The sequence below is a fragment of the Furipterus horrens genome, unplaced genomic scaffold (assembly GCF_987537825.1).
Source record: "Furipterus horrens unplaced genomic scaffold, mFurHor1.1.pri manual_scaffold_7, whole genome shotgun sequence".
NCBI lineage: Eukaryota > Metazoa > Chordata > Mammalia > Chiroptera > Furipteridae > Furipterus > Furipterus horrens.
Genome location: NW_028327177.1, coordinates 139,031,011 through 139,054,521, shown reverse-complemented (window position 1 = coordinate 139,054,521; position 23,511 = coordinate 139,031,011). Strand labels below are relative to the sequence as shown.

The window sequence follows — 23,511 nt, the reverse complement described above, 5'->3', positions numbered from 1 at the left end:
TGCTGCAAGGCGCAGAGGCACTGATCTAGGGGTCTGTTTGGAGGCTCTTTTTTTTGGGAGGAGAGTGTCCAGACCTTGTTGAGGGTTGGTCCCCTGCAAACACAGGTTGGTGTAGTGGTTGGGTGGGCAGGGGTCATAACAGGGTAACAGCGGTGCCCAAAAGATGGTCTGGCTAAGTCCCTGGTGGCGGGGATGTGGGGGAAGGTTGGGAAAAGAGGGGCGTGCTCTGGAGAGAAGTCTTTGGTTCAGTGGGCCTAGGACAGGGCTCAGGAAGGCTCTGAGTGACCTAAATATTCCCGCTATGGTCCTGCTGTGAGGTAGGTTCGGAACCACGTCGTTTGTAGGAATCTGACAGCAAAAGAGCGGGGACTTGGTCATGCAGAGTCACTCAGGAAACCATTAAAAAAGGGTAGGCTTTATTATTTGTCAAGTGGGACAGGCAGTGGAGAGACGGGGAACTGGTGACACACGTGGATCCCTTTTTGCCCAAGGTATCGGAGGGGTCAGGTGTCAGCGTTTCAAGGGACCACGGTTGGAGAGAAGATGTGAGATTGGTAAGAGATGCAGGTAAGGCTCCACCACCCCACCCTTACTTCTCTCTTATGTTGCCTAATTTAAAAATAACACAAAAAAAGGAACTTATAGAAAAAAGTTCTCTTGTAAAGCCAAAAGCCAATCCACAGTACAAGGCATAATCTTAAAGGTCATTTTGGGCCCAGGCCAATTGTCCCCTGTTGTTTAATTTCACCGTGATGGACAATGTGGTGGACAGGGAGGGAGGCAGGACTGGCGGCCTTAGAGAGGTGGTCCAGAGTTCAGTGGGAACGGGGGTGAGGGAGGGTGTGTGGCCGAGAGGGACAAGGCCACTGGAGCTGCCAGAGGGCTGCCTCTGGTTTTCTCCTTGCGTACCTGCACCCCGTGCTGCCCCAGCGCCGCGCCCCTTAGAGCAGGAGCAGGTCTGAACCCGGTCCCCTATAGCTAGGTAGCACCCAGGTAGACCTGGGTTGGATGCCCAGGGCAGCAGGGCTGACCGCTGACATTTGAGACCTGGTCCTCGAGGACCAGGGTGGCGTCATCAGGGTATTCATGCGCGGGCCCACGGGCAACCGCAACGGGCAGCGCCGCCCAGAGCGGGCGAAGCCTCCCCCTCTGCCTCGCGTGAGACCCAGAAGCAGGATCTACCCGGGGGGTTTCGGGAAGGCGAAACTGAGCACGTGTGCAAAGCGCTGAGCTCAGCACCTGGCAGAGTAGATGCTCTGTTAACGCAGCTGTTACAACAAAAGCACGTTCTGGGTAGAAAATGGTTGTGACTGTCCATCAGCAAATACAAAAAGCCCAGTAACTGGTCCTCCACATGAGATACCCGCTGGCCACACAGCACTCACCCCAGGCCCTTCTCCTCGGACTGTTTTTAACAAAAATGAGAGCATAGTCTACAGCTCATTTTGAATAATCTTTCAAGAACCTCCTTCAACATCAGTGTTCATAAGACATTCTTTTGAAAGTTTGTAGGGAGACTCGTTTTATGGACATAATTTACTCCACCCATCTGCATTTGTCGCGTAGCTCGGCAGCTGCTTAAACGTTTTGCTGTTTTAGAACAGCTGATTGGAGTCCCGTGCGTATCGTTGGTAACTCTCGGAAGCGGTCAGAAGCCCTGGTGCGGTCCGCCGCACGCCCGCCCCGCCCAGCCGGCACCTCTCCCTTCCTCCCGGTGGGGTGGCCGGCGTCCGCCAGGGGGCGCGCAGGAGCTGCTGGCGGAGCTCGATCGCGCATGCTCGCGCCGCCGGGACCACGTGCGGAGGGCGATGGGGCGGGAGGGGGAAAGGTAGGAGGTGAGAGGTGAAGGGGCGGGGAGCTGCGCGGGCCCCGGCTGCCGGGAGGGAGAGAGGGCGGGCGCCACGCACCGGACCGGGGGCCGGGAGCGCGCACGCCGCGCCCCGCCCTCGCCGCCGCCGCCGCCGCCGCCGGGAAGCAGCTGCCGCCACAGGTACCACCGCGCGTCCCCACGGCGCCTGCCGGCGGGCCCCGACTCCGGCCTCCCGCCGCGCGGCCCGGGGAGTTCCGGGATGGGAGCCGCCTCAGGCACGGGCGCACGGGCGCTGTCCAGCAGCTGTGCGGCCCGGGCTGGGAGAGCGCAGCCCGGAGAGGGGGCCGGGCCGCCGCGGTGCCCCCACTCCGCCCCCACCCCACCTGGTCCCCGGGTGGCCCCTGCCGGGAGAGGGGCGCGCGCCGTTGCGCCTCTGGCCCGGCTTTCCCCCGGGGAGCTGTCGCTTCTAGAACCTGCTTTGGGCTGTCGGGGTGCCCCGGAGTGCGGGGGAGAGCACGCTGTTTGTTCGCTCCTGCCTCGCTTGGAAAACGTGACTGGGAGGCACCACGTAGCTTTTGGGGTGGGTTTTGCTCGGTGTCTAGTTTTCTCTTTTGCGCAAACCCAAACTTTGCTCGCTAACGTTGCCGCTGTTTACTTCTCGGCGGGTTGATTACCTCTGTGAAGCAGACGGGACTATAATGTCACGGTAGCATTAGTTGCAAGGAGCCCCGAGTCCGGACTGTTAGAAACACAGGCGTACAGGTGGCGGTGGTGCTGGCTGAAGGGGCAGGGAGCCCCGGGGCGGGGGTGGGGGGGTGGCAGGCGTTTCCTGCCCCACCTTCCGCGGTGACAGGCAGGACTGAGTGACTAAACCCAGATTTTGTAATAGCTTTTCTAAAGGGGCTGCAGAGCGCTATCTTGAATGATGTTCCTCTAAACAAACGCTTCGTGGAGTTCGGTTCCGCAGCGTTCTTCCTCCTGTGCTGCCATCTCAGGGTCGTGTGGTCAAGGCTGACGCTTTTATAAGGGAGTCGGGGTCAGGGGAGTCTTGTTAGCCCTGAATAGGTTTCAGGTGTTTCTGAGCGAGGCCTGATTGATGACCTGTAATTTTTTTTAAAGTGTATCTTGATACAGTTTAGGTTTTAAATGTTTTACACATTTGCAGCGTTCCTACTGGCCACACCATGAAAAAAATACAAAATATGTTTAAATCCGTCTCCATATTCGTTCTTTTGGTCATAGACTGAAATAGAAGGAATTAGGTTTGCACAACTAATCTGATGTTTGAGAGCCCTCCTTCTGGCAAATACAGCGCCTCTCTATAATCCCTGGTTTAGGACAGCCCCCCCACCCCCATCATCTGGTTTACTGTGGGAAGGTGGGTAAACCGTCTACTCCTAGTTTATGACTAGGAAATAGAGGCGTAAGGGTTGTGAATTGCCTGAGGTCACCTATGAGCAAATGAACTGTCCGGTTTGGAAACAACCAAACCTGTGGATACAGGTGTATCTTAACGTTTGTGAGTGGGCTTTCGGGAGGCTCACTCTCTGAGGACCTAGCCCTGCCCGGGATGTCGCCCAAAGGCCCTGAATGACACGGGTTACGGGCTCTTTGCTTACCCTCACCGTTGGTGGCCGCTTGCTGGTCCCCAGTGTTAGTTTTACTGGCTCTGACAGCTCCTGCACGTACGGTTTGCGTCACCACTCTCGTTGAACAGATGAAAAGCTGCCCCTCAGAGAGAAACTGGGTTCCCAGAGTCACCCAGCTCGTAAGTGCTGGCTCAGGCCTCCAAACCAGACCTGCTGGACTCTGCCACCTGCGCTACTCCCACTCTAGCCTGCTTCCTTCCTGAGGGGACCGATGAAACAAAGTCCCGGTGACTTCTTTTGACACCCGAAATAATAATTCTGGGTAAAATGTTTATTGACCACTTGTGTTGTCTAGGTGGTGTGCTGGGTGCTTTAATAATAGCTTATCTCAATCATAACAACCAGGTGAGAGTGATACTGTTATCACCCCCTTTTCTGTTGAGTTTTGGAGACGTTATCTGCCTGGCCCTGGGTCACTTGGTGAGTTAGAGGCGTAGATCCAGGTTCGCCTGACAACAGAGTTGATTCCCTTACGCTGTGCACCTGCTGGGTTCATAGTCTCCGCGCTTGTCTATGGGCAGGAGAGAGGGAGCAGACGGACGGTGAGGAGGTGAAGGGAGGAAGGCAGTGGCACAGACCTGGCTCCGGAGCAGGAAGGAGGCAGCAGTTTGGCCACTGCATTAGACATTTTGCATTTCAGGGTTGGGGCCACTGACTGAGAATGCTCACAGCATTGCTGGGCCGGCAGGGGGGGGGGGGGGGGCGGTGTGTGTGTGTGTGTGTGTGTGTGTGTGTGTGTGTGTGTACGTACAAACACCAAGAGTACACATGGGCTTTGTTTATATCACCCTTATTGAATTTTTATTATGTATTTCGTAATGTACGTATATGCCTTCACAATAGTACGTGTATAATATTTATATATAAATATATGAATATTGGGGATGTATACTAAAATTTTTATGTTGGGGATTCATAATCAAAAACCTTTGGAAATCACTGGTTTATTTGATATTTAGCATTTTCTAAACGCATAAATTATGTAAGGCATTATGCTAACTATTTCTGAATTGGAAGTCTAGTTATGTTCAGGGTAATTCCACATAATCAGAATGATATTTCATATTAATAACCAATTATAAGTTATTTTAAAGTTGCAGTCATGAGTGTAAATGAGTGTCTGGTATCTCAATAGTCCTTATGTCCCAAATACAGCACCAATCTTAAGTTTGAAGCTACGGGAACTGATAAAAACCCTTTGGAAGTTAAAGTATTGTTGGACCTCTTCTATTTTAAATATGTTGACTTCAGTTAGAAGCCAACGAGACTAAAATTATCAGTTCACACAAATATGGCAGTTGTAATAGTCATGTTTGTGCTAGTCCCCAACTTTAGAGTATTTTAAAATCATTTAAACATTGAAATTACAGATACATTGATTCCTTATCAATTTTACAAACTGCATTTGACTTTCTCCAGTTCATTCCACTGTAGTGGTTGGTACATTATCTCAGAATGAGTAGTTCCAGAATTCTACTGAATGAAAAAAATCTATCATCTTCTAGCTTGTCATTTAATAATTGAATAAATTAGTATTTGTTTAGGATTAAGGTTAAAATAACAATGGGTTTTGAGCAAGAAATACATTTTACTTACGAGACAAGCTATTTTTATCTAGGTGAGACATCATTACTTATATTGGGTTGGCCAAAAATTTTGTTTAGTTTTTTCCTCTAGAAGTGCTTAGTTGTCTTCCCTTCATTCAAACAGTCTTGTTAGATTGTATTGTGACAGCTGTCATGTCGGCTTGCATTTTATTTTATTTTTAAAGATTTTATTTACTTTTAGAGAGGAAGAGGGGGGAGAGAAACATCAATGTGCAGGAGATACATCAGTTGGTGGCCTCTCGCACGCCCCCAACCGGGGACCTGACCCGCAGCCCAGGCATGTGCCCTGACTGGGAATCGAACCAGCAACCTTTTTTGTTCACAGGCCAGCACTCAATCCGCTGAGCCATACCAACCAGGGCTCAGCGTGTATTTTTTTAAAAAACTTACCAAAATTGGTAAATTTTTGTGTGGTCATTTTAATATTGAAGATGGAAAAAGATATGCAACATTCTTGGTGTGTTATGCTTTATTATTTCAAGAAAGGTAAAAACACAACTGAAACACAAGACTCGTGCAGGGTATGGAGAAGGTGCTGTGACTGATCAAACAAGTCAGAAGTGGTTTGTGAAGTTTCTTGTACTATTGACATCTTAGCCAAGTAATTCTTTGCTGTGGGGCTGTCTGATGCATTGGAAGATGTTTAGCAGCCCCCTGGCCTCTGCCCACTAGAAGCCAATAGTGGGAGAGAGCCGACGTACTCAAAATATCCAAATGAGTAAAGTTACTGGTGAAAATGAAAGATGTGTCTTCTATTTTACGGAAGAAACTGCGGACCCTTTGGCCAACCCAGTAAATGACCAGGCGCTGCTGCTGCGGCGGCCTGGGGAGCCGTACGTTGAGAGCCAGGGCTCCATGCACCTGCACCTAAAACCAGAGCACGATGCCCATGCGCTCATGTTTCACCCTGGAACCTATTGGCACCAGTGAGTCTTACGGTGGTGTTCTGCCAGGTACATAACTGGCCCCTGTTTTTTAACCAGTTCCTTCCTTATTTTTAGATGATGTCATAATTAAGATTGCGTTTTCAACTGTTGTGTGATTTCTGCTCTCTTCCTGCTGTCCCATATTTCTAGATTTCTTAATTAGAGTTCTTTTTTAAAATACAAGTCATCCACGTGGAAGAAAAACGAATAGGCAAACACATATGTACACATACATGCAGCCAAGTTGTCTGTAAGCCCGGCGTTGCCACCCGCAGGCCGCTTCTCAGGCCTCTTTCCTGCTCGTTCTGTTGCGTTCCCTTTCATTGTATAACGGGTTCGCATCCGTTTTTTCTGTTATTTACTGGGTGAGCAACTTTTCATGGAAAAAACTGTTCTCCAACTTTTTTTAAAACATAATATCTCATTTGTTTTTATGTTTTTCAATAACGCCCTGCTAGGAGCGCCGTGTCCAGCCCCACTTGTGTATTTGGCCGTGGGCTGGGGTTGCTCCTTCCAGCGGGTCACCATTACTCAGTGGGTCTCCAGCCACAGCGTCTCCTCGGCGGCATCCTCCTGGTGCCCCCCACTCTTCTGACCTGCCTGAGGCTGGCCTGGCCCGCCTTCTCCGTCCACCAGCTCAGGTGTGTGCTCAGCTCCACAGGGTGATGAGGTTCCTTCTTTCGGGCCTGAGTCCTGGTTGCGTTTGACATTTATACACAGTTGTCACCCCAGTGACAGTGACCATTAGAAACATCAGGACCTGCCTTTAGCAGACAGCAGGGAGCGTGGCATGTCATATTCTTATCAGAGAGGATAATCTTGAGGTCTTTACCTCCCAGAAGCCGGCCAAGCTTAACTGTGAGAAGGAGCCCCCATGGGACTCACCAGCATGTCCTCCCGTTCTGCGTGCTGTCTCGTCACGCTGTCGATAGTTTCCCTTAATGCGCAGAAGTTACTGGCTTTTATGAAGGCCAGTTTGTCTCCTTTTTTTTTGTTGTTGCCTCTTCTTCTGGTGTCACATTCAAGAAGTTCTTGCCAAATCCAACTTCATGAAGATTTCCGTCTTCTCTGGAGTTTTATTGGTTTTGGTCTTTGATCCATGGTGAGTTCGCCTCCGCCTGTGGTGTTTGGTATGGTAAGGGTCCAGCCTCACTCCTCGCCCGCAGCTCCCCGGTTTTCCCAGCACCAGGGAAGAGGCCCCGGCTGAACCTCACCTGTTGGCTCTCTTCTTTGTCGCTCTTCCCTCCCAACAGCTCCTTTGCACATCTTGTGTTTGAAATGGAACCATCTTCCTGGGGCATTTATAGTAAAAACTTTTGAGATAGTAATAAAATAGGGACTCATCACAACTCCACTTTGAGTAAACTGTCAAGAACCCTGCCCTGGCCTGGGGGGCTCAGTAGGTTGGAGCATTGTCTCTTGCACCAGAAGGTTGCGGATTTGATTCCTGGTCAGGTCAAGTATGGGAGGCAGAGGATCCTGTTTCTCTCATGTTGCTGTTTCTTACTCTCTCTTTTTTCCTCTCTCTAAAATCAATAAATACATATCCTCGGGTGAGAATGTAAAAAAACAGACGAACAACCTGGTGCTCTCCAGCAGACCACACTTCTGTCAGGAAACCAGGCGAGAGGCTTTGTCCGGTGTGGCCTGGATGTGCCTGTGTGTGGCTGGGGGCAGCAGACTGGTCCTGGCCGTGCTCCTGTCTGCCCCTGTGGGGACTGAGGCCGAGGGCGCCCTCCCCCTGGGCCAACGGTTTTGTCTTGTGAAATAACAGGGGGTTCCCCCTTGGGCTCCGGCGTTGTTTCTAGCTTGCTTTGCACGTGTGCATAGTGGTCAGGTCAACCCCTTAGTCACTCCTGACCAGGTCAGGAGGGTGGCTGGCCTCGTGGGGGGAGATCTTCAGTACTTGTGGATGTTCATGCACGTGGCTCTGCGCGAGGGCCCTCACAGCCAGCGAACGTGGTTGGGTCTTCCTGCCATTGGGGTGCTGCTGCCTCCCAGCAGTGACTCTGATCAGTCTGTGTTCTCAGGTTCCAAAGTCTCTGAAATTGGCTTTCAGTCGTGAACTGAAATTTTTTTGTTTTGTGTACTGTTAGCTTGAAAATTCTCCCTGTTTACTTGGCTAATTTTGGTGCTTAGAGAAGCAGAATTTTTTGTCCTGATTATTGGTCCACTTTGTAAAGCAGCATTCAGGAAGAAACCGTCTTTCCCCCAGAGGTGGCTTGTTTGCACCAGACGAGTTGAGCATAGTGAACAGACCTGCAGTGACTTTCCGCTTGGCACCAAACGAGGTGCTGGGTGCTCTGGGGAACACAAAGGTGCTTTGCCTGTGACCTTCTCCTGAGAGGGACCAGTCAGGGGGACCGGGAGAGCCAGAGGACGCGGGGCAGGGTGGAAATACAGTTACAGGGCTCAGAGAGGAGGGCTGCTGCCACCACAGGGAAGCTTTGTTCTTTTTGTTCTTAATTTTAGCTTTTCAATGCAGTAATACATTCACATGGCACAAAACTCAAAAGGCACAACAGAGTGTAACAGGGCAGTTTCCCTCCCATCTTGCTCCTGGCCACCAGATCCTCTCCCCAGAGGCAGCCCGTCCTACCAGTTCTCGAGTGTCCGGCCAGGGTGTTCTGTGCATCACAGACAAGCACACAGAGCCCCGGCTTTCACGTGAGGGCAGCACAGTGTAGCCCTTGCTTTTGTTCTGTTTGTTTGTCGTGGTTCACTATCAACACAGAGAGCTTTCTCGTGTCTTACAGTATTCCATTGTCAGCGTCACCTTAATATATTCAGCCAGAGCTTTGCTGACGGACCCAGAGGTGGTTTAAGTTCTGCTCAGTGCAGCCAGCGCCGAGTCCCCTTCCCTAGGCGCCAGGCCAGCACGGCCAGGTGCGCCGGCCCGGCCCCCTGCCAGCGGCGGGGCGCGGTGGGCGAGCCTAGGCTTTTGCCGCCGTGTGGCCCTTGCCAGGCGCACCTCGCGGCGGGGCGTCCACACACCTGGCCCCCGCAGCTCCAGCCTGAGCTTTGCCAGTTCGATAGGTGAGAAACAGTCTCTCTGTTTTCTGCCCCCAAACGTCTCAGCTGCAGTTATAGAGAAGTTAGAAGAGTAGTGGAAGGAGCACTCCTGACTCAGTTGGTCTGACTGTGTGTTTCCGGTTGCTAGAAGGTTGAAGGACCATTTCCATTTCCTTTTCTGTGAAGAAGCTGATTGATTGTACCCTTTGCCCATCTCTCTGTTGTGCTATGGTTTTTAAAATTCATTTTTGTAGAAATTGTTTATATATGAAGAAATTATTACTTTGTCACTGATATGAATTGCCCTTGTATTTTTTCAGATTTTTTTTTTTTTTAGGATGGTTTTATCATAAAAAATTTTTGGTTCTTAATTGAGTCACATTTATTGGCCTTTTATGCCTAAGAGATCTTCCCTAGTAGAAAAGTATGAAAAGTTATCCTGTGGTTTTTGAAAATACTCTTTACACTTCATTTCTGCCTTTAAATCTTTTATCCACGTGATTTATTTGGGTTTGGATACAATTAAATATTTTCCCAGAAGGCCACCCATTTGTTTTAACACCTTTTCTTGAACATTTCGTTTTTCTCCCACTTGTTTAAATATCCTTTATCGTTTACTATATGTAACACACTTTGCCACAAATCATGCACATTTGGGTCTGCTGCTTTACTTCTGTGCGTGAATCTATGAATTTATGTGTAAGTAGAACATTGTTTTAATTACTCTAGTTTTATGGCATGTTTGGATATTTGGTAAATTCTCATTAGTATCTACAATTTTCAGATTTTTCCAATTTTTTTTTAGATACTAAATAAAGTCCCTTTGTTTTTATTGGGACTATGTTACACTTTTAGGTTCCTGTGGGAAGACTGAGATTTTGGTAATGAGTCTCCCCCACTAAGAAAGTTTGCAAGCCTTTCTCTTTGTTCGAGTCTTCTTTTGTGTTAGAGATTTCTTGGCATTTCTTGTTAAGTTTGTGCTCAGGTCGTTCTTTGTTTTTAGTGTTGTTGAAGCATTATGTCTTCTCCCTTGTTGACGATGTACGTCAGCGATCCCCAACCTTTTTGGCACCAGGGACGGGTTTCGTGGGAGACTGTCTTTCCACAGACCTGGGTGGGGGGAGACAGGATACAGAGCTCCAGCTGGGGAGGGTGGGGGGAGACAGGAGGCGGAGCTCAGGCTGTAATGCAAGGGGCAAGGCAGGGGGAGGGATGGGAAGGAGGGAGCTTGGGAACCCCTGATGTATGTGAAGGCACTGGTTTCTATTTTTATAGTTTTCAGCACCTTGCCTGACTCTTATCAACTGTGAAAATTTTCAGTGGATTCTCCTGGGTTTTCTAGGTATATCATATCATCTGCAAATAATGATAATTGTATCTTTTCTTTCCAGGTTGTATGGCTGTGTTTTCTTTCTATTGCCTAGCTGTGCTAGTTGGTACCTCCACAGCAGCAGGAAAGCGTGGCACAGAGCCTTGCTTGGCCTCTGACTCTAGTGGAAATTCTTCTCATGTGTTCCCCCGGGCTTGATTTTAGCTTTGGGTTGAGAAGGATGTAGATATGCAATTGAAGTTTGTGTCTCCTATGCAAATATGTACACACAGTCATGCCTCACTTAACAGGGGCGTGTTCTGAGAAATGCGGGATTAGGTGACACCCATGGGGGCGCTCACGCAAACCAAGGCTGCAAGCCTGCGTGGTGTGCTAATGCCCTGAACACTGCAGGCCGTTGTAACACAGCGTAAGCAAGTGTGTGTGCATCTGAACGTATCTAAACCTAGAAAAGTGACAGCAAAAATGTGGGATCAGGAAGTGGTACACCTGTACAGGGCGCTTACCGTGCCTGAGCTGGCAGGGCCGGAAGTCGCTCTGGGTGAGTCCGTGAGTGAATGTCAAGGTCTGGGTCTGGCCGAACAGGACTGCAGACTCTGTATAACACTGTCCCACAAGCTCTCCCCTGCTTCTTCTGGCGGGGTCAGAAATAGGGGCTGCTCCATGGACAGGGAGGTGGGCTGTATTGACTGGAAAAATGGGGGAGAAACTGGCTGGGTAAGGAAGGTGTTGATCACCAGTAATACCGGCTGTCGGGAGCGGGTGGCCCGAGGAGCAACAGCATGAAGACCTCAAGATGGAGAAAGGGGACTGTCCTGCCCTGTGGTGCAGAGCGCAGCGGAGACGAAGGAGCTTTGTGGTATTCGTTATAAAAGAGGGCGTTTGACACGGGGAAGATGTACGAGTAGAACTGAGGATTTGGTATCTTTCACCCCTTCACTTTGAGTCTTTGTGTCCTAAGAGCTGAAGTGGGCCTCTTTGGGCAGCATATAGTTGTCATGTTTTTTAATCCATTCAGCTGCTCTGTGCCTTTTGATTAGAGAATGTAATGCTTTTAAATTTAAAGTAATTGTTGATAGTTAAGGACTTACTAGTGCCATCTTGTTTTCTGGCTGTCTTGTAAGTTTCTTTATTCCTTGCTTTTCCTTTTGCTGTCTTTTCAAATTGATGGCTTTTAAATAGTATATTTTGATTCCTTTCTCTTTCTTTTTCTTTCTTTTTTTTTTTTTTTTTTTTTGAGAAAATCAGGTCTTTATTTACAATGTTCCAACCTTGGGGGGACTGGGAACTTGAGCTCGGAACCCTGTTCTCCCACGAGACCCAGCACTTCCCTTGCTCCCCAAGAAGGCTATAAACCAAAACCAAGCCCCATAGTTCCCCATCTCTTACCTGTCAGCTCCCTCCTTCGGGGTCTGGGGTATGTTATCATCAGCCTCCCTATAACAGTCCAGGAAAGCATGTGCCATGTTACACTGGATCATGGTGAAGTCCAGGAAAGGCACAAGTCCTAAGAGAGGGTCCTCTCCACGTGTCCTGAGTTCCAAGAGTCCTGATAGAGTCTGGGACTTCAAGGCAGAGGCCGTGGTGGCTTCGGAGTCAGCTGGAGCGGGCCCGGCGAAGCAGCAGCGGACATGCTTTCCTTCCAGCCCGGGCGCAGGGCCGGGTCCTGACCACACGCTGCACGGCCGCTGCTTCCTTCTCGCTGTGGACCTGCCTCGCTGTGAGCGCGGCCGAGTCCCCTTCCGGCTCAGGGCTCCTTCCTCATGGCTGCTGCTCCTCTTCTCTGCACTCCCTCGGCCTGCGTGGCCCTCTCCCTCGGACCACTCTCTGCAAAGCTGCCTCGCTGCTGCATCCCGGCGCTCTCCTGCGCACCAGACCTCCTGGGTCCCTTCTGTTTATCTTTTGTGCATTTGCTATATTTTTTTGTTTTGTATTTACCACGAGTTACACAAAACATCTATAGTTGTGACTATCTACTTGAAGCTAATAACAGCTTAATTTTGACAGCATACAAAAATTTTATGCTTTTATCCACCCCATGTTTTATGTTTTTGATGTAAACATTGACGTCTTTTTATATTGTTATCCATTAACAAATGGTTGTAGCTATAGCGACTTAATTCTTTTGTCCTTTAATTTCTACGTTGGAGTTCAGTGATGAACACACCCCCTTACCACAGTGCAGTCACGTGCCACCTGAGGACGTGTCGGTCAGGGGTGGGCTGCGCACACGACGCTGGCCTCATACGATCGTAATGGGTTATAAGCAGAAGGTTTGTATGTTGCAAGAAAAGGCTGGGCTTGACTAAGATATGGATTTGCTGCTAGCTCTGGGTGGTTTAGAGATGCTCAGAACGCTGTTCGCCCACCCAGCACCCACCCAGGCTGGGGCCTGGAATTGGCGAGGGAGTGAGGGGAGAGGGCTGTGGAGGAGGGGGGCCCAGGAGCCCACCCCTGCCCAGTGACTGTTTCTCTCTCTCTCTCTCTCTCTGTCTTTTACACCACAGTGTCTTTTCTGTGTTTGGATGGGTTTAGATACACAGATACTTGCTGTGTTACATTTAATGACAGCGTTCGGTGCAGCAACCTGCTGTACAGGTTTGTAGCCCGGCAGCAGTGAGCTATATATAGCGTACAGCCTGCGCGTGGTAGGCTGCGCCACCCAGGCTTGAGTAAGTGCACTCTGATGTTTACACAGTGATGAAATCGCGAGTGACGCGGTTCCCTCCGCGCTCAGTGATGCGCGACCGCAGAGGGATATTCTGAATTGACTCTTCTCACCCTTACCAGTGGTTTTCATGCTTCCACGTTACCAGTTAGTATCCTTTCCTTTCAGCTTGACGAATTCCTTTCATGTTTCTTGTAAGGCAGGTACAGTGGTAATGAACTCTGGGCTTTTGTTTGGTCTGGCAAAGGCTTTGTCTGCCCTTCATTTCTGAAGGCCAGCTTTGCTGGGGAAAGTATTCTTGCTTTCTTGTATCATTCCACCCCCTTCTGGCCTGCGAAGTTTCTGCTGAGAAATCCTGCTGAGAGCCTTAGTGAGGGTTCCTTTGTGTGTGAAGGATTTGTTTCTCTTGGTGTTTTGAAATTTTGATTTTAGATAGCTTTTTTTTAAATATTTTATTTATTTTTAGAGGGGAAGGGAGGGAGAAAGAGGAAGAGAAACATCGATGTGAGGGACACATTGATCAGTTGCCTCTTGTACACACCCAGCTGGGGACCTGGCCTGCAACCTGGGCACGTGCCCTGACCAGGAATCAGACCGGTAAAGCTTTCTGTTTGTGGAATGACACCCAACCCACTGAGCCACACTAGCCAGGGTCATTTTAGATAGTTTTATGAGAACTTGTCTTGGAGAAGATATTTGGGGGGACTCTCTTGGGGGACCTGTCAGCTTTATGAATTTCAGCATCCAGATCTCTCCCCAGATTTTAGTTGGTCTCAGCTGTTATTCCTTTAAGTAAGCTCGGTGCCCTCTTCCCCTCCTTCCTTCTGGGCCTCCAGCATGCTCCCGTTGCTTCTCTTGATGGTGTTGCGTGGTCCACGTGGGCCGTTGCTTGTGGTGGGTTCTTGCACAAAGGCAGGGGCAAGACTGTACATTTTTATGTAACGTGGTCCATGCGGGCCTCCGGGGCCTCCACCCTTCCCATATGTGTGTCTCTTCACGTTCAGGAAGCAGGCCTGGAGAGTTTGATTGAAGAAGCCTAGAAGTGTGGGCTTGGTTTTGGGACACTGAGGGGAAGAGATCTGGGGCTTATCAAAGGGCTGAGGTGGGAAAAGCTGCGGCTGGTTTATGGGCATCAGTCGTCAGGGAGCCTCTTGATAGTCTCTCTGCACAGGTGCACGTCTCCCCGTTGGGGTCAAGGCGGAGGGTGAGGGGCGCAGGAGCCGAAGGGTGGCTTCTGCAGAGTCCTCCTTTATGCTGCGTGGTGGGTACCATTGCCGCAGGCCCGCTGTTGGGGATTGCCATCTGCAAGTGAGCCTTGTGAACACCTCTGCTCCTTGGGCCAGCAGCTGTCACTTGGCTACTCTGTCCCTTGCTTATTGAATTGATCCACAGGTGGTTCTTTGTATTATTTTCCTAGAAGGTTGCTGGATAGGGAAACTGAAAATTGTGTATGCATTTGAGGCTTGTGCTTCCGGGAAAGTGCAGGGAGCGATAGCCATTCCTTCTGGTGAATTGGCGGGGATATGAGTCAGATGCTTCTCATTTCTGATCTTGACACCTCTGAGGAGTCATGTCTCTGGCCTGGGTGTTCATCAGGGCACCGAATCAAGCCAAGACACATGTCTGAGCAGGTTCCTTGTAGCGCAAACAGCAACTTGGAACAGAAGCGGATTTCAACTTGGACTCCATGGGAGAGTGCAGTCAGAAGGGGAATTCTAGATCCCTGGGCCTTCTAGAGTTTTCTATTCTGATTTTATTGGTTTAAGGTCCTTTGCTTGGAAGCGACAGAGATTAGCTTTGGCCCCACAAACAAAGAGAAGGTTTGTTGGAAGGACTTGGGTGGCTCACAGACCGGACAGACAGGCTGACGGGCCCGGCTCAGAAAGGGCTGGGGCCAGAGTGGCCGCCATCTTGGGGGCAGGGGCCTCATGGGGTCGAATAAGGACCCACATCCAGTTCCTGCTTCTTACTGCTCAGAAGTCAAAGTCCAGGGAGAGAGGCCAAACGAGGCTGGAGGGGCTCCGGGAGGGAGGGGCGCCTTGACTGACGATGGGTCCATCCAAGTCAGGTCCTGAGGAGAGCGGAGTTCCCCTGGGCCACACCGGGCTGCTGGGACTCAAAGCAGACAGACGGGAACGGCAGGGGCCCTTGGTCTGCATGCTCCCTAGAGCAGGGACTTCCGCCGAATCCTGCCATTGGGGTGCCGTTTGTTTTCTGTCGGGGCCCTAGGCGTTTTGGTGTTTTTATGTTGAGGGCTGGCCCCGCTGAACATTCTTCATCAGTGAATCACTATTTGTGCAAGAATGTGTGCTTTAGAGGGGTCAGCCCTGTGTAAAGGTTTTTCCCAGGAATTTCTCTCTATCTGACCTGTGTGCAGAGAAGGTTGGGGGTGGGGGGTGTCCAGAATGCACGCTGACAGCCAGCACCCGAAGGACACGTCTGTTATATGCCACGAGCGTGCTCTCCTGCACCTCCCGTGAGAAGAAGGCTGCCTGAGGAGTGGCCTTTTAGAAGTGCCTCGGTGTGGAACAGGCTGGGAGGTTGCTACCAGAGCTAGATGGATAGATTTTTGGCTTCTTTGGTTAGGCTGACTTAGAAACTGCCCACAGTCCCTGAGAGCTGAAGCTGACCAGGGCTGGGGTGGGGGTGGGGCCCCTGAAACGCTTCACCGGCCCATCGCTGCCCCTCCCGGCAGCCCAGTGCTCGTGGCTAACTGGCTTCCCTCCCTTCTTGCCAGGTGCCGCAGATGGTGTCCCTCGTCCGTGCTGGTCAGCGTGTGCCAGGCTGATCCATGGTCACTTTCCGGGATGGCAGCAAGGTGACTTGAGCTGAGGATGACCCTGACTGACAGGCTGCGTGACAAGATATCTCGGGCCTTCTACAACCATGGGCTGCTCTGCGCGTCCTACCCCATCCCCATCATCCTCTTCACGGGGCTCTGCATCTTAGCCTGCTGGTACGTTTCCGAGCCGCGTTGGGCCGGGCCGGTGTCCTGGGAGTCGGCCTCCCAGCCCCGCTGCTCTCCGGCCTGTAGCCTGTGTGTGGTTTTACACGTGGAACCTGTGGCTTGTTGGGGCTGCTGAGTTGGAGAGCTTAGTCCTGGGGTGTTAGCCGCTGAGCTGAAGCAGTCCAGGCTGGCCCTGACTTAGTGACTCGTCAGATTTATTCATGTCACTGGTAATCTATTTCAAAATAATGTTCAGACACTTCTAAGAAGCCAGGAGATAACTGAAAAGCATGGTTTTTAAGTTTTCCTTCTCAGCAGGGGCGGTGGTTTTGTGGTGCCTGGCTAAGAGCAGAGTCTGCACGTGTTGCAAGGCAAAGTCCACTGAACGGTTCCTTGGACACCCTCTTGCAGGCCTGAGGACTCCCTCGGAGACTGGGTCCTCCGCTCCCCAGTCATCTCTGTGTCCCCGCGGAGCCTCCTCCTGACCCCCTGTTGACTCGCGCGGCCTGTGTGCTCACCAGGGACAGTGTGAGAGCTGTGGCGGCCCTTGGTCGCGTCTGTCTTTCTGTCACGGGGCCCCTAGGATGATGACGTGGTACAAGGAGAGGCTTGGGGTAAGGGACCTGATGACCTGATGGCCCTTTCGGTTCTAAAACACTGACAGGCGTGAACAGGGCTGCCCACCTCAGTGCCCTGGTGTCTGGGGAGAATTCTGGTTTCCAGGTTCAGCTGACGTTTGCAGATGCTTTCAGTGCAGGAAGGGGGTTGCCGGGGCTGAACTCTCAGTGTTCAGTTCAGTCGTTAGGTTCCCAGGTTCTTCCCCAATTAGGACTAAAAAACTAAACATCACTCATTGAGAATTTCCTGCTGGTGCTTCAGGTTTCTCTTAAATATCTCATCAGTCCTCGTAATAACCTTGGGAAGTGGTCCAGTTAAAATCTCCACTCAGCCAAAGGGCATGGAGGATTGGGGACCTGTCTGGTCCATTCGGTGAGTGAGTAGGGGAGCGGGTTCAGATGCAGGCTGAGGGGCCCTGGGGCCTGCCCCCATGGCGCCCTGTCACCCCGACTCCACTCACCCTGGCTCACTGTGTCTGTGCTGTCTGGACTTGCTTGAACTGCGTTGTACGAGGCGAGGCCTGGGGCAGACCCAAGGAGTTGCATCTCCCGTGAGTTCTCAGGCCTCGGGGCCATGTCCTGGGAACCACTAGGCTCTATCTTTCTTGAGAGTGTCTCTGACGTTCTGCCACGTCTTGTTGTTAAAAGTGTCTTTTCTTTTATTCTGATTTTTGGAGCAGCAGTTTGGGGTGGGATCCAGCTCCACTCCGCTAAACCCTTGGGTCCTCGGTGGCCTCTGTGTAGGCATTTGCCCGTGGCAGGTGGGGAGGAAGTGTGTGGTGGACGAATACCTGGAGTTGAACTTGTGTTCTGTGTGGGCAGTGCAAGTTGAGGATGTGGATGCTGTGACTCCCCTTCCACAGAGGCAGCTCTGGCTGCAGGAAGGGGTGTGTTTTTTCTCTGCCATTCACCTTCTGGGGCTGCGTATCGTCCACTGGGGCCAGGTTGCTTCCTAGAGGGAACGCAGGCTGTGTGCCGCACGCAGCTGCTTGGGTGCACTTGGTCTTATCTCGGAATGGGTAATTTGACGTCATACATGTGTTTCAAAACAGATTTTCCTCGGATTTATGACGGGGGGCGGGGGCTGGTAAGGAAACTTTATAAGATGGCCAAAGTCTCAAAAATGAGGGCACCTCCTCGCGTCAGGGTGAATTAGAATGGGGGCGGGCTGGGGAAGAGACAGATGTGGTCATGACAGTATTTAACAGTCCGTACAGCCCCGCCGCAGCTGAGCCTGCCTGGTACCCACGGGTGCTCTGGGCTGCACATCAGTCCTGCGGAAAGTGGGTGAGGCTCAGGGCGGAACTGGGCGAACCATGGGTTTTCTAGGACCCCAGGTGCCTCCACACGTGGTACTTCATGCGGTTGCCTCATGTCCTTGCAGGTGCTTGTTGTTCCCTCGACTCTGAATGGGGATGAAACTGGCGTGGAAAGCTGCTGGGCGGGAGACGCTGCAGCAGCGGGCAGGTCTGCGTCGCTCCGCTCCCCGCGTGCTGGGAGCTTTGGGAGGCTCCCCGCTCAGTGCTGACACCGTTCACGGGGCGGGCGTGCTCCTTGAACGAGAAGCCTGGGGAAGAGGGTCTCGGCTGCAGTGGTGGGGCCAGGGCCCGGCAGGCTCTGCCCGGACAGAGAGCAGAGGGGAATGGTGAGGAGTGGCCCCACGTCCCCGAAGTGAGGCAGGAGCATCAATTTGGGTCTCTGAGCCGTCCCAGTGAAGAGGGCTGTGGTCTGTGCCAAGGGCTGTGCCGGGCAGGGATGCGGGCCCACTGTCTCAGCCTGAGACACATCGGCAGTGCCATCGGGCACCGTGCGTGGCAGATGTGACCTGGCCTCTGCACAGAGGGGACAATGTCAGAGAGGCTTCCCGGGAGAGCGCCTGGGCCGAGCTCTGCAGGCAGAGTTCCCCTGTGCGGGGTCATGGCCGTGCAGCTCACTGCTCCCACAAGAGGAGAGGACAGAGGGGTCGTGCCCTGGCATGGCCCCCTGAGACCTGTGTCTCCCATGGTCCCACCGGCTGACGGCTCTGCTTCCCTCTGCGCTTTACAGCTACCCGGTACTGTCACATTCTTAGTGCTATGCACTTTTTTCCCCAAACCAGAACTTTTGTCATGTGATCTTAAAGGAGCTTTTAAAAAACTTTTCTTAAAATCTGATTGGCTTAGGAAAATTTCTCCAAGGCTAGATGAAGCCTCTCAGCCTCCAAAGATGAAGGTTATATCAGAGAGCCCACCAATCGTGGCCTTCGTGGCCAGGAGACCAGGGAGCGTGGACCCAGGACACAGCCATGCTTGCCTCTTCGGCCCGGGAAGCTCTTCTGTCCAGAGAGCGACCCTTCTGCCAGGGCCTCGGCCGCCTGCAGGAAACGGAGTGCGGGGAACAGTCCTTTGTGGTTTTATCAGATACTTAGGCCCCGTTTAATTGCCTTTTATTGCTCCTGGAATGAGAGGCTTGTTCAGCTTGAACCCAGGACCGCTGCCCCGATACCCCTGATCAGATCCAGCAGCCTGGGCAGCAGACCCCTGGGAGCGGCGTGTTCTTTCCTCCAGGGAAATCTCACGACACCTGTAGCAGGGTAGGCACTGTGGCAAGGAGTGTCTTGTTAGGCCACCAGGACCCAACGTGTGACCCAGGAGCAGCCCAGCAAGACAGAGGGTGCTGTTACTTCTGGCCTCACCTGGGACGTGGTGGGTGCACCATGGGGCGAAGGAGGGCGCCTGGGTGCCAGGCTGGCTGGACTCCCCAAGGTGCAGGTCAGAGGTTAATGCGTGGTCTCTGAGTCACTTGTAGTTCCGCAATGTGCTGTTTGCTCATGGTTAGAGAAGACGGATTTTAACTTGGAGAGCAGGTTGGAATCCCAGTGAGGCCGTTGTAAACCTGCAGAAGGATGATCATCCTGCGGCCTGTGTGGGCGTTTGAGCACAGACCTGGCCCCTTTCCTCCTCCTCTTGGTCAGGAGGAAAGCTGGACATCTCGGCTGTGGCTCCCATCTGCTGCTCAGCCTCTCTCGGTGTCTGCCCGCTCTCAGGTTTCCCACGGTCACCACGGCCCCTTGCGGGGTGTGCATCCCGGGGGTTGTGCGACAGGGTCCCTACTGCGCCCATGTGGCCACTGTCTAGGCACATTCATATTCTCTCTCTGTGAGTGAGAGCTCCGAGGAACTGAAGCCCTGTCTGCTCCAGGCCGAGGACAGGCTCCAGCCAGAGGACCCGCTCCAGGGCGCTGTGGCGCTGCCAGCCTGGGGTGGGGGTGGCCGTCACCTCACCTGCCCCAGGACACAGCTGGCCCCAGCCCTCCTCGCTGTTCCATGCAGGTCCCTGCCAGCGGCAGCAGCAGGTGGGACCCAGGGACGAAGAGGGGAAGGCAGGTCCTGGGCTGCACAGGGGCAGGGGAGCTCGTGATCGAGAACCTGTCCCTGGGAAGAGGGGCCACATGGGAGCCTACGCTCCAGATCCTCAGGACGGCAGACTGCTGTGGTCGACTGGCCACATTCATAGTATGAAACACAAGTGCAAGACAAATTTAAGGATTTCCTTCAGCCCTGGCTGGTGTGGCTCAGTGGATTGAGCACAGGGCTGCAAACCAAAGGGTCGCCAGTTCGATTCCCAGTCAGGACACTTGCCTGGGTTGCGGGCCAGGTCCCCAGTTGGGGGCACATGTGAGAGACAACCACATACTGATGTTTCTCTCCCTCTCTTTCTCTCTCCCTTCCCTTCTCCCTAAAAATAAATAAAATCTAAAAACAAAATTCCATTCAGCTGCTGCAGAACATTAAGCCTCAAGTGCTGGTCCCTTCTGACCATGGGGCCTGTGTAGCCATGCACACAGGTTGCACACCCATGAAGCCAGCCCTGGGGAGAGCATCTGCTAGATACATAGTCTGCGTACATTTCCTGATCATCTTCCATGTGGCTGGTATTGGGGATGCAGCAATAATGGCATGTCCCCTCCCCGCAGTTCTTAAGTTCTAATAGGAGTCTGTGGGCTGGGGGTTTGCCGGCCTCAGGAGCACTGAGGAGAGGGGCCCAGCTGCCGGGGCTGCAGGAATAGAGAGGCAGCATGGCCCCGAAGGGTAAGCAGGAACCTGGCCAGCTGCTCGGGGCGAGGGCAGCGTTTTAGTTGGAGACAGGATTTGAGTACGTGTAGCTGATGCATAAGATGAAGTGTGTGCTGGTAGGGAGGTGACGCTGAGGGGGAAGGAAGGAAGGCACTCCATCCACAGGGTGGCACCTCTGGCCTAGAGCAGTCTCAGGGCGATGCTGAAAAACAGTGCCAGGCACCCACCTTGAAGCTCCCCGCTGTGGGAGGGGTGCTGGAGTGGGCAGCGGGGGCAGGGCCAGCAGCCTCTTTCCCTAAAGAAAGGTGTGTGGGCCAGGACTGGACGGCCATTCCCCAGCTGCCTGGGACCCCAGGGAGAAGCCGGAGCCTCGCTGGGCTGGTGCACAGCTGCAGAAGGGGGTTGGCGGCCGCTTGGTGTGCGTTGCAGCCTAGGGGTGGTGAGCGTGGCTGAGTGTGGGTACACAGGTGAGCCTTGAACCACATCGGGGATGGGGCACTGCGCATTCAAAGCTTTGTACCGTATAACTGCACTTGGCCCTCTGCATACACAGCTTCCCAGCCGTGGGGTTTATCCTTCAACAGCATGGGTTTGAAGTACCAGGGTCATTTGGAAAAAACTGGCCTGTCATAGACCTGTGCAGGTCAGATGTGCTGTTAACGGTCAACTGCGTTTTGAAGCAGGAGCCCCGGGCTTCTCTGAGGACCAGATGCGAGGGAAGGAGGAGGCAAGGTCAAAGTGTGTGCTTGGCCTGAGCAGTTAGATGGGAGGAGCGGAGACAGGAAGGCGGGAAGGTTTGGGAGACCTTTCCTTTGCCCCTAGAAGGTCAGGGTAGGCCAAGCTCTGATCTGGTCTTGGGAGTGAGTTTTGCAGAAGCAGCATGAGAGGGGGGTGGTAGAAATCCCCACACAGCTTTCCTCTTTAAATGTCTTTAGTGTTTTTCCTGACCTTGGGAAGTTGAGTGTTTTTACTTCTACAAATTCCTTGATAATTTTTTTTAGTAAAGATTTTGTTTATTTTTAGAGGGGAAGGGAGGGAAAAGGAGGGAGAAGAACATTGATGTACAAGAGAAAGATCAATCGGTTGCCTCTTGCACACCCCCAACCGGGGACCTGGCCCACAACCCAAGTATGTGCCCTGACCGGGAGTCGAACCAGTGACCTTTCAGCATGCGGGACAGAGCGCAATCCACTGAGCTCCCCTAGTCAGGGCTCTAGCCATGGGTGATGGTTATTCCCCTGCATTTTGCATTTTTGTAGATTCTTTCTCTTGGTGCTTTTCTTTTGTCTATATTAAAAGGAATGTCTGGTTGTCTACATTTTTAAACATCAGCAACATTAATATGAGGTAGTAAAGTGTGATTTATGGGCACAGACAAGACTTGGGGGGCCAGGCTGCCTGTATTCACACACCAGTTCTGTCCCTTCCTAGTGGGGGTGTAGCCCCTGCATGCCTCGTTGGGCCGTGGCGAGGCTTAAGTGAGTGCATGGATGGAAGGCACTCGCATTGGTGCCTGGCCCATCATGGGTGCTCAGTGAGAGTTAGAAGCCGTCACCGCTGGTACAGAAACAGACAGGTCCACTGTCAGAGGCATGAGCCACGTTGGGGTGAGGGTGGAGCACTTTGGCAGCTGAGGCCCCAAAGATGAGGCACCAAGAAGAACGGGCAAGAGTGTTCCAGCAGGTGCACAGCCTCAGAGGCAAGTTGCATACCTGGCTGGGAGGCGGGGAGTCGTGTGTGGCTTCCGGGCGAGGAGGGAGAAGGACTGGGAGCCATTAAGCATTTCAAGGCCTGTGGACTTTCTCCTGGGAGACTGGATCTTAAGAACGTGGGTGCTCTGGAGTGTGCTGCCCTGCCTTCTCTTCCTGCTGGAACATTTAGACTCCTGGAAGTCGTAGAACTTTTTAACATTTCAGATCTTGAGAAACAGGCCGCCTTTCATTTAGTCAGTGTGCTTCCACGGTGTGGAAAGTGGATGTAGGTAAGTAACATATGCCGTGCGTCTTCGTCCCGTAGTGGGTCTCACACTCAGCAGCCTGAGCTCGGGCCCTGCGCCACTCCTGCCACCAGAGCCTTGGGGTCCGCTGCGCACTGTGTGCGACTTCCCCCGGCAGGACCTTGACGAGGTCCAGAGGTAGCCCTTGACACCTGCTACCTCCAAACAGCTGAACTTGGCCTTTTGAAAGCAAGAGAGAAGCAACTCTTCACGTATAAGGGATAGTTATTAATAAGGTTAGCAGCCGATTCCTCCTTAGAAACCGTGGCAGCCAGAAGGTAGTGGGATAACATATTTAAAGTCCTGAATGAAAAAAAAAAAAATTTAAGCAAGAATTCTATATTCTATAATACCGTTTTTCAGTAATGAAGGAAAAATTAAGATATTTCCAGATAAACAAAAGCTGAGGGAATTTGTTACCAGTGGATCAGTCCTACCTACAAGAAATACTGAAGGAAGTCTTTCAGGCTGAAATGAAAGGACACTAGGCAGTAATTTGAAACCATAAGAAAAAAAAGAACACTAATAAAGGTAACCAGCATTATTATGCTTTTGGTTTGGTTTGTAACATCTTTATTTGTGTGACTTAAAGGGCAAAATTCATTCAGCAGGGATTTTAAATTTGTGTTACTGGCCGTACAGTATATAAAATATAACCTGTAAAAATAATAATATAAAAGGGGAAAAACAGAGAGAGAAACGGAGTGTTGGTATGCTATTGAAACTAAGCTCCTCAGACCGGATAATTTCGCTGTCTTATTTTGAAGGTCGCTGACCCTTTCTCCTGCCTGCTCAGACCTGCTGTGGGACCCCTGTCACAGCCCTGTTCGGTCTAGGTGCTTACAGCTTGTTAATAATAATCGTAATCTACGAGGTAACTGCTAAGAAGATAACT

The 23,511-nt window shown here is 51.8% G+C and overlaps 1 protein-coding gene across 3 annotated transcripts in view; it reads left to right on the top strand.

The window, feature by feature from the left end:
• The first annotated feature begins 1,952 nt into the window (after nt 1–1,952).
• SCAP (SREBF chaperone) overlaps nt 1,953–23,511 on the top strand; it is a 38,610-nt gene continuing 17,051 nt past the window's right edge. For all 3 annotated transcript variants that reach the window (XM_090284651.1, XM_090284650.1, XM_090284649.1), the window contains exons 1-2: nt 1,953–1,990; nt 15,740–15,958. In XM_090284651.1, coding sequence (XP_090140777.1) covers nt 15,837–15,958 — 122 coding nt within the window. In that variant the 5' untranslated portion in view covers nt 1,953–1,990; nt 15,740–15,836. The remainder of the gene's footprint in view (nt 1,991–15,739; nt 15,959–23,511) is intronic.